At 38.3% G+C, this 18,480-nt stretch overlaps 8 protein-coding genes across 8 annotated transcripts; 5 read left to right on the top strand and 3 right to left on the bottom strand.

The window, feature by feature from the left end:
• Positions 1-278: 278 nt before the first annotated feature.
• CHL4 (Chl4p) lies at positions 279-1,661 on the top strand (the record flags this gene model as incomplete). The annotated part of the gene is made up of 1 exon (XM_043192008.1): positions 279-1,661. One exon carries the CDS (start codon positions 279-281, stop codon positions 1,659-1,661), a length of 1,383 nt encoding a protein of 460 aa, XP_043048640.1.
• A 9-nt stretch (positions 1,662-1,670) lies between these two features.
• On the bottom strand, positions 1,671-4,505 carry VPS16 (tethering complex subunit; the record flags this gene model as incomplete). Its single annotated transcript, XM_043192007.1, has 1 exon — positions 1,671-4,505. One exon carries the CDS (start codon positions 4,503-4,505, stop codon positions 1,671-1,673), a length of 2,835 nt encoding a protein of 944 aa, XP_043048639.1.
• Positions 4,506-4,594: 89 nt separating this feature from the next.
• ELC1 (elongin C) lies at positions 4,595-5,045 on the top strand (the record flags this gene model as incomplete). The annotated part of the gene is made up of 3 exons (XM_043192006.1): positions 4,595-4,620; positions 4,652-4,665; positions 4,786-5,045. The coding sequence occupies 3 exons, from the start codon at positions 4,595-4,597 to the stop codon at positions 5,043-5,045; spliced, it is 300 nt and encodes a 99-aa protein (XP_043048638.1).
• Positions 5,046-5,379: 334 nt separating this feature from the next.
• KQ657_001205 (ubiquitin-protein ligase) lies at positions 5,380-6,954 on the top strand (the record flags this gene model as incomplete). The annotated part of the gene is made up of 1 exon (XM_043192005.1): positions 5,380-6,954. One exon carries the CDS (start codon positions 5,380-5,382, stop codon positions 6,952-6,954), a length of 1,575 nt encoding a protein of 524 aa, XP_043048637.1.
• A 101-nt stretch (positions 6,955-7,055) lies between these two features.
• On the top strand, positions 7,056-8,744 carry TRM44 (tRNA (uracil) methyltransferase; the record flags this gene model as incomplete). Its single annotated transcript, XM_043192004.1, has 1 exon — positions 7,056-8,744. One exon carries the CDS (start codon positions 7,056-7,058, stop codon positions 8,742-8,744), a length of 1,689 nt encoding a protein of 562 aa, XP_043048636.1.
• A 1,496-nt stretch (positions 8,745-10,240) lies between these two features.
• Positions 10,241-11,296, top strand: PHO85 (cyclin-dependent serine/threonine-protein kinase; the record flags this gene model as incomplete). Its single annotated transcript, XM_043192003.1, has 2 exons — positions 10,241-10,260; positions 10,342-11,296. 2 exons carry the CDS (start codon positions 10,241-10,243, stop codon positions 11,294-11,296), a joined length of 975 nt encoding a protein of 324 aa, XP_043048635.1.
• Positions 11,297-11,399: 103 nt separating this feature from the next.
• On the bottom strand, positions 11,400-12,653 carry KQ657_001202 (uncharacterized protein; the record flags this gene model as incomplete). Its single annotated transcript, XM_043192002.1, has 1 exon — positions 11,400-12,653. One exon carries the CDS (start codon positions 12,651-12,653, stop codon positions 11,400-11,402), a length of 1,254 nt encoding a protein of 417 aa, XP_043048634.1.
• A 1,005-nt stretch (positions 12,654-13,658) lies between these two features.
• On the bottom strand, positions 13,659-15,311 carry ICL1 (isocitrate lyase 1; the record flags this gene model as incomplete). Its single annotated transcript, XM_043192001.1, has 1 exon — positions 13,659-15,311. One exon carries the CDS (start codon positions 15,309-15,311, stop codon positions 13,659-13,661), a length of 1,653 nt encoding a protein of 550 aa, XP_043048633.1.
• Positions 15,312-18,480: the final 3,169 nt, after the last annotated feature.

Genomic DNA, 18,480 nt, shown 5'->3' with positions numbered 1-18,480 from the left:
CATCGGAAAAAATCTCAAGGGGGTTACCCGCACATAGCACAAATCTAAAAGTAAACAAAATCAAACACAATACAATACACACTACACTATACGACAACAGTACATTACAGTATACTATATTACGCTATATTACCCCACATTACTACTCCACTGTACATCTGGTCTAAGAAGGAACATTCATTACTGTTATTTTATATTACTATATTATACCACACTTAACTGTACTGCAATACACTACCCTACTCTGCTACATCTATACTGAACCGTTGCTATACATTATGTCTAAGCGAAGCCATAATACCCTTCTGAGTACTTATATCCCCACGATATCTCGTCGAGTGGTGATCAATATCCTAAAACGACTTCCTAAGGTTTCATTAATAGAGTTGGTGTACGTCTGGCCCAAACAGAAGAACACCCAACCTCAGTTGGACAAGGAGAACTCCTCCCAGCAGCAACATCAACTTAACGAAAAGGTTTGTCAATATGCTCTTAGTCTTAAAAAAGATCCTTCCAAAGTAACCAAACTGTTACTAATAGACAAGATCATTTATGACTATTGGCCCCAAGGTTTGAATATACTACAACTATCACAAGTAGATTGTCAGTTATTGGTGGATAGACCCAATTCATATTCATGGGTTCTGTCGACTGTTAAAGATTCCCAAGAAAAAGAAACTGCCATTGCCATTAATCCTAAACCATTTCTTAATAAGTTGGCTCAAGATTTAGGTCAATTTTATCTTCATTATTTATATGTTTGCAGACATCCAGAATATCCTTTAGTGATCATTAGAATTCAACTCTTTGAATTCCTTCATCCGCATCAGAATATTCATCATCATCCGCATTCAAAAATCAATTTAAACTCCCACAAACCATATTTCATTGCCATTCCAATAAATTCTCCTCATATAATTCATTCTCCAGGTGATGACATAGTAACCAAAATTATGCTTCAGGCTGTGGAAAGAAACTTACCTCAGAATCAAAGAAACCCTTACCATATTGTTTCAAACCCACTCAATTCAATAACAAAATCCTTGGACTCAATGTATATCTTAAATGGTAGTTCGAGGTTCGGGAACTCTCTAGGGGCTTGGTCAGCTTATGCGGACGGGATTATTGATATACTGCCATTATCAGACGGGTTAGACCATCATTGTATAACAAGAGCATCCAAAGAATCGTATACTGATGAAGATAAAGCATTGGTCCAATTAAAGAAAATTGCAAACTTACGATTCAAAGGTACCATTGACGGGAAAATGAAATCAGATAAATTCTTTGACCAATTAGGGCATAGACAAAAGTTGAAAAGGAGGAGATTAATGTACTCCGATGTTGATGACGATCAATATCATCATGATGAGGATGATAACGATAATGAAAATATGACTGTCCAAAATCAATTCAGTTCAATCACTCCTTCTAATTATGCAGAGTTCATGATTAAAGAAGCCATGGGAAGTTCAAATAAAAAGTCTTCAATAACCGTGAAGCTCACAGGAAGTGACGTGTTTGCTGGTCTACATCAACTTTCTGTCTCCACAACTGTTGAAGATCAAATGATAGTGAATCCCCGAACCATACCGTCTTGGTTGACTGGAGAAGAAAAAAGCTGTCGTCTAACAATTGAAGATGGGAAAGTTCAATTATAAAGAGTTTTTTCAATAACCCAATTTGGTAATATATGTTTTAACCATGGAATGTAACGTTTGGTCAGACTCCGAAACTTCATAAAGCAATCTTAAATGTTCAATATCTTTAATTTTGAATGCTTCTTGAGCTGCTGTTTCAAATTCTTTATTTTGAATAAAAAGTTCGACTCTTTCAATTGGTTTTAAATTAGTTGAATTCTTAATGAACACTGAAATATGTTCTTTGGGTCCACTTTTATCAAAATAAGTTTTAAGAATATCTTTAAACCCAATAGGTGATTTAATATTGACAATATCACTGGTATTATTGCTATTGCCAACAATGAATTTGTATAACTTATCCCATTCACCTTTTGAACTAAAGATTTCAACAACCAAATACCAAAAGTCTTCAATTGATACTCCCAAATCTTTGGATACTTTTGAGGCCCTCTTCACTTGATTCATACTGACAAGTTTACCAACAATGTCATACAATGACTTTTCATCATAAAAACTCATTTGATAAGTTTCTCCAAGCTTCTTTTGAAGCTCTAGTATATCTCTTTCCTTTTGGTATATCTTGGTGAATGTCTTGTTAGGACTTCGGCTTATAAGTTTTGACAATCTAAGCTTATAGGCTTCATAATAAGTTTCATCCCTTTCAGAGACCGTTTCAAGATAATTTATGGTTCTATGGAGGGATAATTCATATTTTTTATCTTGCTGTTTCCAATAAGTACTTAATAGGTTGGAATTATGTTTGGCAATATTTTCAACCCAAAAGTTTCCTATAAGATCACCATTGATTATCAAGTTTTCATTCCCACATTCAATGCTTAATTTTTTCACTTCATCCATTGCCATATCAACTAATCCTCCTCCATTAGATTGATTTTGATCAAGAATCTTAAAGAATTGAGTGGTGGTCATGTTATCTTCTAGAGCAATCAAGATCAATTTGCACATTTCATAATTACCAGCTTGGAAGGATTTGATGAGAGCCATTTCTATCTCATTATGTTTAAGTAATTGCTTGATTCTTCTATCCAAATTAGACTCCAAATTGATTAAAAGATTGCATAAATTAGTTCTACCTTCTTCAAATGCAATATCACTAATGGTTTCAACTGAAACATAGTTCCTTTTGGAATTGGGGACAGCAGAAACAAGCTTCTTTGCAATTATTTTGAACAAATTCATATCTGAAATGTTGGGTTCTTTCTTGATCTTTTGACAACACCATTGGGTATAAACTAGATCCTTTAAGTTAGGTAATTCCAATAAATCAATGATCTGAATGGCTAGTAGGAATAAGCTTCGACGAAGTAGCATTTGAATCAAATTCTCCCAACCAATTTCCATCATCTGATCATAAGTGACAAACAATCCAACGTCGGCGAACCGTAATTGGTTCATGACTTTGGTATAATTCAAGTACAAGAGATATTTCTCCGAATCATTATACTTTTCACAATAGGCTTTGCCAAAAGATACTGCCCGCAATATTATCTTTTGTAATGCTTGGTCAAATTCATCCAAAAGTGCTTCAAGACAATCATTGATCGCGGTGATAAGAAGATTTTCAGACTTGAGATAGGATATATTGGCCTCTGCTTTAGAAGCATTGGTAGCTAGCTTATCCACGAAATCAAGTAAAATGCTACTTGGTTTTGAAGAGCCAATTTGATACAATTCAATTCTTTCATTGGAGACTCTATTAATGAACTCCACTTTGTTAGAGGTAATCACGGTTATACCATCACTATGACTTTTGAGAATGGGGATCTCGTACGGGACGTGTTGTTGTGAAGACGTACGAAGAAAATTATCGACATCAAAACCATTCATATTATTATCTTCTTCATCATCATTAATAAGATCATAGAAGAAAGATATTGATTCCTGGCCCGGTCCAATCAACTTGACTTCATCTCTGAGGGATAATACAATAGCATCGTTCCCACACCACGATATCTGATATGGTTCACTGGACTCTTCCGAAATGTCGTATCCAAGTAACATGGAACTGAAGTCTTTGGACGTGACAAATATGGTTTTCATAGTAGAGCTGAATAATGAAACGAATTGGCTATTGGCTGAAACTGCTATTTGAGTAAAGGGACCATCAGCAAGCTCCATATCATGCAATGAAAATGTCCTTGTCAACAAGTTGATCTCTATTTGAAGAACGGTCTTATCGTAGCTTACCAATAAGTTAAGCTTCCTTCTAACCAGAGATTGAATGTCAATGGCATGGATTTTATTTTGGTCCAAATCAGATATGGGTACCACAAAGTTCTTGAACGTATCTAAGTCGGTGATAATCAACTTATCTGGAGTCTGTAATACCAAGTATTTGTCTACGACTCTGGAAGAGACCAATCTAAGAGACTCTTCAAAGTCTAAGTTCAGAGTACCTTCCCCATTGGAATCTGGGAGGTTTTGTTCAGATAGCAGCAAGGAAGTTAATTGAGCGCCTATTTCCTTAAGTATGATCAAATCCTTAGTATATGAGTTTTCATTGAAGTCACCTTTGAAACCTTTATAGTACCTAAACTTTTGGGACGTAAACACCACACACAAGTCTTCACCCCGGAAATGATAGTCGTAGATGTAGTCGTCCTTCTGGCTGTTGTATACAAAATTCCATATCTTATTTCCACTTAAGGAGTAGATTTCAATGACACTGGGGGTTGCAGTGTACTTTGAGGTTAGTGCTAGTAATGAAGCTGATGGAGACACAGCTATTCTGTAGTTGGCATACAAACTTTCAATTGGCCAGTTCAACGAGGAGAAACATGTTCGGAGATTGTAGTAGACATCACGAAGTCTTTGCCACTCCAAACTGGGGTTAGCAATCATGGTAGGAGGCTGAGGCGTATACACTATATAGAGAGAATGTGTGCTTGCAATGTAATATGGTGGAGATAATACTATAATTATGTCGCACAATGTCGCACCCATCTGATGACATTAAGTATCACTAGTACATATACGCACACTTGTAGGGGAGTAACTGACTGTAAGTTGTTGTCTTTTGAAGTGGTACGACAATATCCCCGACTCATACTGACCTTCGTACCGTCTTTTGTACTGGACTCAGATAATAGAATGAGTTCAGAATACGTGACATTGATATCAGCAGACAAATTCAAGTTTGTTGTGCTAAAGAAGGTGGCTTCGATCTCCTCGGTGTTGAGGAATACCCAAGAGTTTGCAGAAGGCAGATCAGGTCGAATTCAACTCGACATGGATGGAGATATCTTAGAGTGCATAGTCGAGTATCTTTATTATAATTTCAAGTACAAGGATAAGGCTGCTAGTGGGAGTGTGCCTGAGTTTAAGATCCCTACTCATTTGGCATTGGAGTTGCTAGTTAAAGCCGATTATCTTGATATATAGATAAGGATCATAGGTCAAGATAGAAATAGACATTATTATGTACTGTTATGCTACTATAGTGTACTACCATACTATGGTGTACCACGGTTCTGCCGTAGTATAGTGTGCTAGTGCACTATAGCAGTGACAGTTCTGATTGTACTACGCCACCGATTATACTAGTTTAAGGTGACACTGACGGTACTACTGTACTACTGACTGTACTGTAATATACTGCTCTGTACTGTAATATACTTTGGTGGTATCTCATCTTATCTCCTGTATACGGCAAAACGAATAAACTGGGGAAAGGGGTTACTTCAACTCACATTAATCATCACTTTTCCTTATCTTCATGCCGACCAAATTACTAGATAGCCTCGTTAGGTCCGTTCACGGATATACCGGGACTGGGTATGATAAAGTATATGACGAGTCAGAAACATTTCTTAACGAGCTTCGTGATGTTGAACTGAGTCTTGTTGCCGCATCAAAGTGTGATGATCTTCCTCCTCCTCCTATCAAATCACTACTGAAGGCTGGCGATAAATGGTATAAGAATCTGATAGATCATCTTAAGACCATCAATTCCGCTACTAATTCGTTCCAAAAGGCCGTCATTAATAACCCAGAGTATCTGTTTGATTTGGATGAAGCCTACACTTATCCCTTGTTATTGGATAACGACGCCATCTTTGAGACCAATGAAGATGAATGGAATTCGAATGGAAGTGGTTCCGATAAGGACTCGTCATCATCGATTGCATCCAGTAGAGCTGTGTACAACGAGAATAAGCATGAGCTTTCGAAGGCCATCATGATGCATTTGTTAAAGAACGGGAACTTTGATGTGTGTCAACAGATGATAGCACAACAACAACATCAATATCAAGATTTGGGATGCTCTGCCGAGGTTCTTACGAAGTTCAAGGAATTGTCAACAATTGTGGATAGTATTATAATTGACCATGATTTGATTAAGGCCTTGGATTGGCTAGATATCCATTCCAAGGAAGTAATGGATCCTCTAGATGGAAGCTTTTTTGAAATTAGGTTCAAATTGACGGCTCTACAGTTCATTTTACTTCTAAGTAAGAACGGGAAGATTACCTTGGACAGTGCCGTGTTGGCATACACGCATTCCTCCAAACGAATGTCGGAGTTTCTCAGTATGTATTTGGAGGAGATCTCTCCCATAATGGCATTATTAGCATGTCAGGGAGCAGAGGGAGAAGTTTTAATCAAATGTCTACGAGAAGGGTTCAAAGTATCGAAAGAAGGGTCTCGGAAGAATCAAAAGGAGAAGCAATTTGTCGGAGAGTTGCTTCAGAATTTTAAACAAATCAACCTTGACCAATCATTGTTCATGAGCATTGCTCATGAATTCATTGGCCAGTTTTGCAAGTACATGCAACTTTCCAATGAACTGAGTTTATTCCAAAGTGTACTTGCTGGGTTTGTTAATCTCCCCAGTTTCCATAAATTCAATTTCATTCAACTGAAGTTGAAGAACTTGAAGGAAGCCAAAGATAAAGCCAATGAAATGGCCGATCTTGTTCATAACGTGGCCACCTATAACTTCGATTTACCCTTTCAATTACTGGACTCAAGTCGCTCATTATTCAAGTTCCATCCGATCTTCATATGTCCTGTTTCCAAAGACCAACTTATACCCAACATCAAACAAGATAGCATGCTGAAACCTGTTCATAACGAACAACGGTACAATAATAACGGCAAGAAGCCATGCCACTCTCGAGATTACTACCCTTTAAATCCCGTGGTGGTGCTCAAATTCTGTCGACATTTGGCATTGAAGGAAAGTATATGGGAGCTTTCAAAGCACGGCTCAGAGAAATTCAAGTGTCATTATTGCTATAAGAAGCATCAATTCAGTGATGTTTCTGATGCCTTTATTATCGACTTGTGAAGACCCCCTTGGTATATAAGTCAGCCTCATCGCGAAATTTATAAGTGTAGTTGACATCAAATTTGTTAGTGTAGATTCTATCTCTTCTTTGTCATACCAACATGTCAAAGCCCAATGCAGACGGCATTAAGTTGATCATGGACCAGCATTCAGTGCTTGGAGATCCATGGGTTCCTGTTTATGAAACCCCTGTGGACTTCAAGGCACTGCACTTTGAGCTGGCCATGGCCAATTTGATCAAACAGCCAAACATCAACTCCACGGTGATCATGAGAGCAGATATATTGAAGGAGAACATCTATGACCCTGGAAGAGGTGACTCCACTTTCACATCCAAACTTATACTGGAGATCCCTTCATTCCCTACCAGTGATCAAGACCATCAACATGATGATGAACATGAACACGATGAGGTGCTCACTCGGTACTTGGACGATGTTACTCTCCGTACTATCCCTCTAAACAATAGCACTATACAGCTCCATACCAAATGTGAAGCCATAAGGAGAATGATACCGAGAAACCCCTTCAAAGACCATATCATCAATCAGACTTGTCTTATACTAACCTCCTCCAATGCCACTTCTGTGTTGGTTGTTTACATCCCTCACATCAAGAGTGAAGACGAGATCCCCTTCTATTTACCCCCGGTCTACGGAGTGGGGATCTTATACCACGACTGCAAACTTTCTATCCAATACCTTCCCTTTAACTACAACACAGATCCCCTGGCTAGTCCCAAACTACGGGGATTGGATGTGGCTGAAAGACCCATCCGTATAGCCTTACGGTTATTGAAAACCTCAGATAAGCATTCCAACGGTCAGATGACTGGCTATGAAAAAAGGGTGTACCATGACTTGGTGGTTCCCAAGGTAAACTTCCAGAATAGATACATCACTCTCAAGAAGAAGTACTCTTCCCATTTGGTTAACAACTGGACAGAGAGCACCGACCCAAGGAAACATGTGTTTGAAGACTTGGCTATAGCTGCGTTCCTAATTGAGTTGTGGGATCTTCATTACACCAATGCTCCGGACTTTGAATTCCGTGATTTGGGGTGTGGGAATGGCCTACTCGTGTACATTCTTATTAACGAAGGCTACAAGGGTAAAGGTATTGATGCTAGACAACGGAAATCTTGGAAGACTTACCCAGAAGAAGTTCAACAATGTCTCTTGGAGCAAGTGATTGTACCTTCAATCTTGCTTAAACCCCATCCTGCGGTGAGACAATTGAATCCAAAGATTACCGATAACGGAAGAGTCTTCCGTGTAAATGGGAGAAATAACCATCCACCCACAACTTACAAATCAGCCGACCTTTTGCATAACCCAATGGTATGTACTACCGAAGACTTCCCAACTAATACATTCATCATAGGCAATCATTCAGATGAGCTCACCTGTTGGATCCCGCTATTAGGTTTCCCATTTATGGTGATTCCATGTTGTTCCCATGCCTTGAACGGGAGTAGAGCCAGATACCATCCACGGAAGACCATAGTGAAAACCGGCGTTCAACCAGTTGCACTGATGTACGGGTGTTTGGTGGATCATGTTGAAGATCTTTCTAAGCAAATGGGATGGATAGTGGAGAAGGAAATGCTTCGGATCCCCAGTACTCGGAATGCAGCAATTATTGGTATGAACAAACTTCTGACTCATAAAAGTGATCCACCTGACGATGTTGATACCCGGGTTTTAGACCTTATAGCTTCTGAAGGTGGAGCCGATGGGTGGGTTGAAAATTGCATGCTACTTACAACTCTGTCTCCCAGAGGCCATTAATATATTCTGTCGTAAATTAGAAAATACGAGATGCGTTACCTCGTATTTGAGCAGAAATGTATATCGTTTGACTTCCATATGTTTGGTGATAGACTAACTATTTACGAGAATTAGTATGCTGATACACCATATACGTTCTTTAATGCTAGAATTATTTTAATCATAACATCAGTAATGATGCTGAAGGAAGTAGTCATGTATTGCGTTTATGGCCGGAAGGAGGCTTCTGTACTTAATATAACACTAATTAATGCACCATGAATTATCAATTGTACTATAAAAAATTATTCAATTGTACATTTTCCTCCTAATGCTTGGGTTTGATTAAGGATCAGTTACGGAATATAAAGTGTAAGATTGATGTTTACTTCAATTTAGTGTTCTGTAAATCACTGTCACCTTAATGGTTTTCTTTTAAGCCAAAACTTGGCCATAACCCGAATTAGTGAAAATTAGACTGTAAAAGCCCGTACAGCCTTCATAATCACTACAATTCACTCTGTTCTAATTTGCTCGTGACTGTGAACCCATCACTCGGTGCGCAAAATTAATGCTAACTTCATATGTCTTCTAGTTCTGGATAGCTTGAGTGATCTGGCGATAATAGTAACGGCTTTATGGGAATAAAGAGGCAATTTGAAAAATTCCATTTTTACGGAATATGTACATTTCAAATGTGTCAAAATATTTTGCAGCATAAATATACGAACAAACTCGTAAACTTTAAATTTTCATATACTAATACGATGGTCTTTAATTATATTGCCCAATACAGAGTGAATTAAGGTTACACCAAAACATCTTAAGTATAAACAGAAGTAGTCGACACTCATATATCTGTTTTAAATATCCAATTCTTTCGCATCTTATTTTTGGCACTTTTCTATAATGGAAAGCGCCATATCAGGTTCGTAGTAATTTCAATTCAGGAGTTTACAAAGAGTCAGTAAAGGGGGAAGACATAGTTGAACTTTACAAGTTTATTGCTTAACACGATATCATCACCTTATCAGTTGTGTGAAGAATTTTACTTCATTTTTTACATTTAACATGCTCAATGTTAACTGGACGTTTCATAGTGTTTTCCTCTAGATTAAACTTATAAACAACTTATCAAGATAAGTTAAAGAACTACAAGATTTAAGTCCCCTTTAATACCAACAAAGAAAACGTTCAAAACGTAAAAAAGTAAATGATTATTATAATCCCACAAACCAATAAACCCATGTGACTCCTGTTATTTCACCGTAGTAATTTATTGGCAGCTTGAAACTAACTTGTACTTTTCTGGCAATGGCTCTTATTATACCGTTTCAAATCACTTACATAAGCAATTACATAATAGTACAGATTTTTAGCCCCTTTTGGACTGATGGTGTTTGTTTAGCTGCAGTACCCCAAATTACGATGTTGGTGAAATAAATGAAATGGAATAAAATGCAACCTCAGCATCCACCCGTTAGATAGATAGCAGTTTATCCGACGTATTTCTTGCCATGACCGGATCATCTTCTCAGTATGTGAACACCACAATAACAGTATTGTTATCTTTACTCGGATAATTATAACGACCGTACTAACCCTATACTAATTATAGATTTCAACAACTTGAAAAGCTTGGTGAAGGTACTTATGCTACAGTTTATAAAGGACGGAATAGAGCCACGGGGACGTTTGTGGCCTTGAAGGAGATCAACTTGGATTCGGAAGAAGGTACACCCTCTACGGCCATCAGAGAGATTTCCTTAATGAAGGAGTTGGACCATGAGAACATTGTTACCTTGTATGATGTTATTCACACTGAGAATAAGTTGACATTAGTGTTTGAATATATGGACAAGGATTTAAAGAAGTATATGGAGAACCACGGTAATCAGAATGCTTTAGATTTGAAGATTGTCAAGTCGTTTATGTTTCAATTGTTGAAAGGAATTATGTTTTGTCATGATAATCGTGTTTTACATCGTGATTTGAAGCCTCAAAACTTATTGATTAACCATAAAGGAGAATTAAAAGTTGGAGATTTCGGTTTAGCAAGAGCGTTTGGAATCCCCTTCAATACCTTTTCAAATGAAGTGGTTACCTTATGGTATAGAGCTCCTGATGTTTTATTAGGGTCCAGAGCTTATACTACATCCATTGATATTTGGTCTGCCGGTTGTATTTTTGCGGAAATGTGTACTGGGAAGCCTTTATTCCCTGGTACCAATAACGATGATCAATTGACCAAGATCTTTAGAATAATGGGTACTCCAAACGAAAGGACATGGCCTGGTGTCAGTCAATACACGAACTACAAAAACAATTGGCAAATCTTTTTACCTCAAGACTTTAGAATGATGATTCCTAATTTGGACTCCATGGGTTTGAACTTGGTCCAGAGCTTATTGCAAATGAGACCAGAAGCAAGAATCACAGCAAGACAAGCTTTACAACATCCATGGTTCCATGAGATCACGCAACCAACCCCTGTTTTACCATTGGCTGATCCTTATCAACAACAAATCCAAGACCAGCAACAGAAACAGCAACAACAACAACAATCTTACTAAACGTAAACTATACTAGTAGTGTATATCTTATATTGGAATAAATTTAAATAAATTATCATCTATATCTGCTAATAGGGCCAGCCTATTGCTTCCCACCGTTCTGTTAAAACACCCCATAATCAAATCCTAACTTTGTTCTGCTAATATCCATAAACATCTCTGTCAACTTGACGTTCCGAATCTCCATTAAAGAACGCCATACCATATCGATCTCGTGTTTGGACTGGACACCATCTGTTCCACTACAATACCACTCCAATAACTGTTCAAACAACCCAGACCCCCCTTGGTACCCGTTCTTGTACACTTCAAGTGCTTTCAACACACTGTAGACCAGCAATACCCTGTTGTCACAGTTGGCATAAACCATCTTGGCCATCTCAAGTAACGGTACTTGAAGGTTTACGTTTAAAGAATGCTTTAAGGGATCATCTATAGCACGATATCTTCCACCCATATTGAACAACTGTTGGCATTCAGCAAGCTTTTCCTCGGTATCAATGGTCCAGAATCGTTGTGGCAAGTATCCTTTACGGAACTGATGTCTGAACAGTAAATGTTCACATAAATTATTATCACCAGCAGCTTCAGCCAAAACTGGGGTAGTAGTAGTAGTAGTAGTATTAGTAGTAGTAGTATTAGTAGTAGTAGTATTAGTAGTAGTAGTATTAGTAGTATTATTAATGCTTATTGGGTCTCCCAACGTTGTTGTGATATCTTTAACTAGTTTCTCAACTCTCTGGCTTCTCCATTCACGTTCCTGTTCTATGTTCTCTCTTGTAGCCAAATATCCATACTTGGTAGCAAGATATCCAATCACATCTTTGGTGACAAACTTGTATTGCAAACATGCACTATCAACAGCATATCTCCATCTACGCAAATGAGACCCAAATGCCGTGGCTTCCTGGAATACAACAAGGTTTACATCACGATTAGGATTCAAACATACATTCTTGCAAATGTCACCAAGCTGTTGGTGTTCAAATTCATACACCCTCAAGAGACGATGGATACGATCTTCCAACGTGGGAGTTTTAACTCTTTCATTCAAGTCACTAATGAAACTCTCTTGAATAACATCAAGCTTAAGCTTTAACGTGGGCTTCAAGCATAGTTTAAAGTAATGACTCATGTAGTACATGTTGTTTCCTTCAACACCAACGTAAACAAATATTTTATGTAATACTTCCAACGGGAACCGTTCTAAAATTGATTTCTTATCTGTCAGGGATTGAATCACTTGTTCTTGTTCTCGTTGTGCTGACACTTGATTCTTATGTAACCGTTTGTTTAGTCGTACTTGACTGACACAGGATCGAAGCTGCCTCTTCTTTCGAGGGGCAACGCCCGTCATTATATAGCCCATCTTCTTCACACCTCTACGCCGCCCCTTAACAAATGTCCACACGCACTATGAAACCGTCACCCGTGGGACCGAGTTCCAAAAACAAGTTCACGTTTGCTTAGAGCTGGTGGTGGTCATCGGCCTTAGGATCTATGGAAAAACTATCTCACTCAGAAGCACCGGGTCGTGCACGTGTCCGAAATGAATCATATGGAGTAGGCATTTGATTCAACTCAGGGGTACGGCTGGACGGGAGTTTGATTTAGCAACAACCAGTGAAAAACCCGCCTTGAATCATCAAGATATAATGGTCTTGGTATCGTAGGTTACGGAGCACAAAGCTCGTGAGTCAACGTGGTATTTGAGAGTCGAACACGGAACAACGGAAAAAGACACGGCTGTGGTCCAAAGGAGATTCGACTAACGAAAGCAAACTTCCTTAAGGGAAGGGAGGGGAGCATCACAATAGATAAGATAGCATCATTGTGGAATAAGGAAGGAACCGGGTGAATGTGATGACGTAGATAATCACTTTGTTGTCAATCAAGGTTATGGAGTTAAGACTGTGCACAATCCCTATGATCCCAACGGTGTCTAGTGATTCTTCGGTTTTAACATCGTTGTTACTATCTATAGAAAGCATTTTAGGTCGTAAGAGTAGAATCTCAGCCACACCGTAAACCTACCATGTACTTCTTAATGTAATTGTCCACCATGCTTTCATATGTGATGAGCAACGACGTTTCATACGACCAACACCGTATGTTCGCTACAGATAACTGCCAGTCTCGACTTTGTTCATAGTATTATCATATGATAAAGATGCACATATCAAATTCCATTGGTGCGAGTTCCTTATGTACTTGCTAAAACGTTGGCCTCGACTCATCCTTTCCTCCGAACTACTACAGTAAATAGATTCAAAGCATATTTTCATGAATAAATAAATAACAAAATATTAGATATAATTGCGTACAAATAACTGATAGTCAGTAATCTTGTAAAAAATCAACCTTACAATTTAGACTTGTCTTCCTTGAATTGATCTTCAGTGACACCAGCACCCATAGCAGCAGTTGAAGTAACACCACCAGTACATAATCTCAACAAACCATCAATGTATTCTGCACCAGACCATTTTTGATGCTTGACAACTTCAACACCTTGTTCGATTTCAGGTTGTTGAACTTGTTGGCCATAAGCACGCATACCGATTTCAGCATAGTTTCTGGCAAAGGAATCAACAGCCAAGGCTGTGGTGTGCAAACCAGCCAATGTGATAAATTGCCAAACGTAACCCAACTTACCCAATCTCTTGATATAAGTTTCTTGTTCATTTGGTGGCATAGCCTTGTTCCAGTTGAAAGATGGTGACAAGTTGTAAGCCAACCATTGTTCAGGCCACTTAGACTTGACACCATCAGCAAATTCCTTGGCTTGGTCGTATTCTGGTAAAGCAGATTCCATCCAAATCAAGTCAGCATATGGGGCATAAGCTCTACCTCTCATAACAGCACATTGAGTACCACCTCTGTATCTGTAGTAACCTTCTCTAGCACGAGAAACTTCCCAGTTGAAGTAAACATCCTTACCCAAGATATCACGGGCCAACTTTCTGGCTTCCTTGTTGGAAGTTTCAGATAAGGGGTTAACTTTTTCAGTGAACTTCTTAATCAAACCAGCCTTATCAGACAAGTTACTGGCATTGATTTCATCGATAACTGCTTCGTGAAACAACTTCAAACCAGCCTTAGCAGTCCACTCAGCTTCAATGGCAGCCAATTTATCCCCATAGATACCCTTGGATTCAGCTTCAGTCATCAAAGTAGCCAATTCTGGAACTTCTGGGTTTGTGGCACCAATAACAAAGTAATGATCTCTGTGGTCAATGGTTGATGTAAGCAAAGTAGCAGCTTCAGAGTCAGTTCTGGCAACAGCAAGTAAATCAGATCCCAAAATATCAGCAGAAGCTCTAATAGCAACTAATCTGTTGATATGTTCTTGAACTGGAACCAAGACTTTCCCAGCCATGTGCCCGCACTTCTTGGTACCAGGAGCTTGATCTTCAATGTGAATACCAGCAGCACCTCTTTCAACAAACAACTTGGTCAACTTAATGATAGCAGTCAAACCACCATGACCGGTATCAGCATCAGCAATGATTGGTCTTAAAAAGTCAATGTATGGAGTGTTTGCTCTTTGTTCCTTGGTCATTTCCAATCTGTCAGCTCTTTGTTTTCTGTCATGGAACAATTGGGCAAACCACAAGTGTTCAACCTTGTTTGGTACAGTATCCATAGGGTAATCAGCTAAATCTGGGGAGGGTTCATTGGAAGTAGAAGCAGTAGAAGAACATTGCCATCCGGAAACGTAGACAGAGTCCAAGTACTTGGCCATTTGAGCAACATGGATTGGATCCAAAGCACCAAAAGTGAAAGAAGTGGTCTTAGCAGCATCATGCTCTTCTAACAACTTGTACAACTTTTTAGCTTGGTTATTTGAGGGATAATCAATCTTAAGAGTACCTCTCTTTTTAGCAATTTCTTCAGCGGTATAAATACGCTTAGTCTTTCTCCATCTTGGTTGAGACCACCATTCGTTAATTTCTTTAACTTGGTCTTGGAAGAACTTTTCTTCAGCGTCAACGTTGATCTTAGTGTAAGGCATGGTGTATGTTTAGTACTGTATTAGTCTGTGAATTAACAACCTTTTTGAGGATTAACTTAGAGTCTTTGACTAAGATGTAAACTGTTACTGACTCAAATGGAAAATAAAATACTTCGGTTTTACTGGGGACATCGTTCCGTATTTATATGTCTCTGGCCAAAGTGGAAACTACCTAAAATTCCACAACCATATTTTTTTTGTTACTTTTGTCCGCCGACAGGTATGATTTTCACTTTTGAGTTCCAGACAATTTTTCTTTTTTTTTTACTTTTCAATATGACTCTTGTTCTAACTTTTAATCTTCTCTACTGTAAAGATATCTTTTGAACTTTTGCGCAGTCTGGTAACTGTGATCAAGTGCTTGTCTACAAGTACAAGTACATATGTTTTTTTATTTTATTACGACTATAAAACTACAAGTAGTTGACTCATTAAGTTGTTCTAGTCTGCTTCTCCATACTTTTCTCAAATGAATGTACCCCAGATTTCCTCGCCAAAAGCACGTAAATTTGTGTAATAAAAGCCATATCAGTCTTGCATAGAACGCTGCTAATGACTCCCACAATGGCGCCAGCCACAACGAACTTCCGTTAATCCAGGAGATTTATCAGCGAAGACTGCGTATAGTCCGCTACTGCCTTTGATTTTCCTCGGATGTATGGGAAGTTGGTTTAAGGTGTTAAGAAATGCATGAGCCAAGTTAATAAGAGCTGACGAACTATGAAGTAGTTGAAGGAGACACAACGACGTAAACAAAACTGTGGAAGAAGAAAAGAAAAAAATATAATCACAATCTAGAGAGTGTTACTCCGGGAAATATAACCATTACGATTTAAGAGAATATTATGTTTGTGACGATGTCTCGGAGTTCGTAGGAACATACGCTCAATTGGTATTTTCATCGGCTCGCACTTAATATATTTTGGTAGCGCGGGTTATATCTGGGGTTTAGAGTCTCGCAGATTTTGTTCCCAGGTGACTCAAATGCTCGGTTCACACATACCAAAAAAGTATGGAGAAACTGGGACAAAAGGATATAAGGACACAAGGACACAAGAAGGATTGCTTTCCGTGTCGGAGCCGGTTTCAAGCAAACTTGAGTCCTTAAGAATACCTGCCGTTGATGCGTTTGTCCGCGTTTTCCAACGTCATACCCAACTGACTTTGCGGTGATTCAGTTATTACATTCGCATTAGACATTACTTACATTTGACTGTCACATGAATGGCAGGCTGATATTACTAGTAGGGGTCAAATTTGGCTTGTTCTTTAGGAGGACAAGCCAACAAAAATATTCCCGACAAAAAATTGCTATGCAAAATGACTGCATGGTCACAAACCCCCATTTGTCTTCATTGGTTGAGAGTGTCGTAGATAAGTGAACACCCTATACTTGCCCCTTTATGATCTCGGAGTTTTAACTCCAGAAATATTGACATAGGTGGGGGTCTCGGAGTTTCAGTTCCGGTGATTTTTTTTTTTGGCTTGATCAACCATGGTTTGTATAATCTAAGTATGGCTACGATAATGGGTATCTAAGGAGAGATGTAACTACAAATGACTCATGTCTCATTACTTGTTTGTTGAAAAAATTAGCCTAGGGCGTCAGAACAATTATAACAAGAATTCTTGTTGAAGTATAATTTGTTGAAATGTCAATGGTGCCACTTTTCAGATTGAAGTGCTAACACTTGCTTATTCCTACGACATTGAGTCATTCACGAATAGTCACATGACCGATAATGTCGCAAATGTCGTTAAGTAATTATCTACATGTATGCATCTTCTTCTCAAGTAACATGTATACTTTTTACCCGAAATGCATCTCTGATCCTTAACTTATGTATGCTGATTCATTGCGTGCCCAACAATTCTTTTACTCGTTTAGTCATCTTTTTCAACACTTATCTTATGACTATAGAGTTTAAATAGGTATCATCAAACGATTCTAACTACACTATAGGCAACGCTCTACCTTTTCAGGTGTTCACTCCAGGTATCACAGTTTCCCTTATTATATATTAAATTTCATCGTACAATCTAATCAATCACCGAAACAGTCGGTTGTTAAATTTCATGTAGTGTAGAGGACATGCCCGTATTATGACAATTGTCAAAAATATCTCCACCTCCAGGCGGAGATATTCTCAATTTGGATTTTGGAATTCTTAAATTGGTAAGAGCTCGTCTCAACCTCTCCTGCACTCGAAGACTTTTCCGTTACTATTCATCGGTTACTAAAGGCCAGTTAAGAACAAGAAAATCATCAACAGATACCACAGAAATTTCATCATTTGTTACTTGAAAGTTTGAAACACTATTTACGTGTTTGAGATTTAGCGGATGTTGCCCAAGCTTCTTTCTTTCCTTCCTTTCTTTTTTTATGGATATCCGTCACCATAACATATTGGTCATCAACAATAAATCAACTTCGACTTAAAGAAGCTTACGATGGCTTCAAACGTTGTAAAATACCCTGGTTTCTTAGAATACCTACCGCCTATCCAGTCCATCGCGAATATTGTTATATCGTTAGCGCCTTTATTCTCATATGGTACTACATGCTATTCAATATACAGACGACAAACCCTGATGGGGTTTTCTATTGATATATGTGCTACTATGCTTATGGCAGCAATACTTCGGATCTTTTATTATATGATAGTCCCCTATGAAATATCCTTATTGAGACAAAGTATAACGATGATCATCATTCAACTGATCTTACTTAAAGTCTCTCTCAAATATAGACAGAAAAATTATAGTCCGGAATTCCTAGAACCAATGCCGTCGTTCCAACATTCATTCCAATCAAGACTTCCAAGAAGGTTATCGATACTGGGCCAAATTATACTGCATCATGATTACTCAAAGCCTTCAGAACCATTCAGCCCTACTAGTCCGTCATCTTCATCTTCATCATCTTCTCCATCGTCAACAGGCTATAGTATTAATTCAATTACAAAAGATTATTCGCTGTGGTCATCATGGCTCAATTTTTTAAGCGATTTGAAATTATATTGTTCAACCTATTTATCTCTGGGGTTGTTTTATGTATTGAATTTTTTTGATGTCTATTATCGTCGTCCGGGTCTATTCTGGCAATGGGAAGATGAATGGAAGTATTGGCAATATATAATGAAATTCACTACTGTATTCGCCATTTTAA

Source organism: Scheffersomyces spartinae (genome assembly GCF_019049425.1).
Source record: "Scheffersomyces spartinae strain ARV_011 chromosome Unknown scaffold_14, whole genome shotgun sequence".
NCBI lineage: Eukaryota > Fungi > Ascomycota > Pichiomycetes > Serinales > Debaryomycetaceae > Lizanozyma > Lizanozyma spartinae.
Note: the sequence above shows the minus strand (reverse complement) of the source record. Positions and strands in the feature narration are given on the sequence as shown.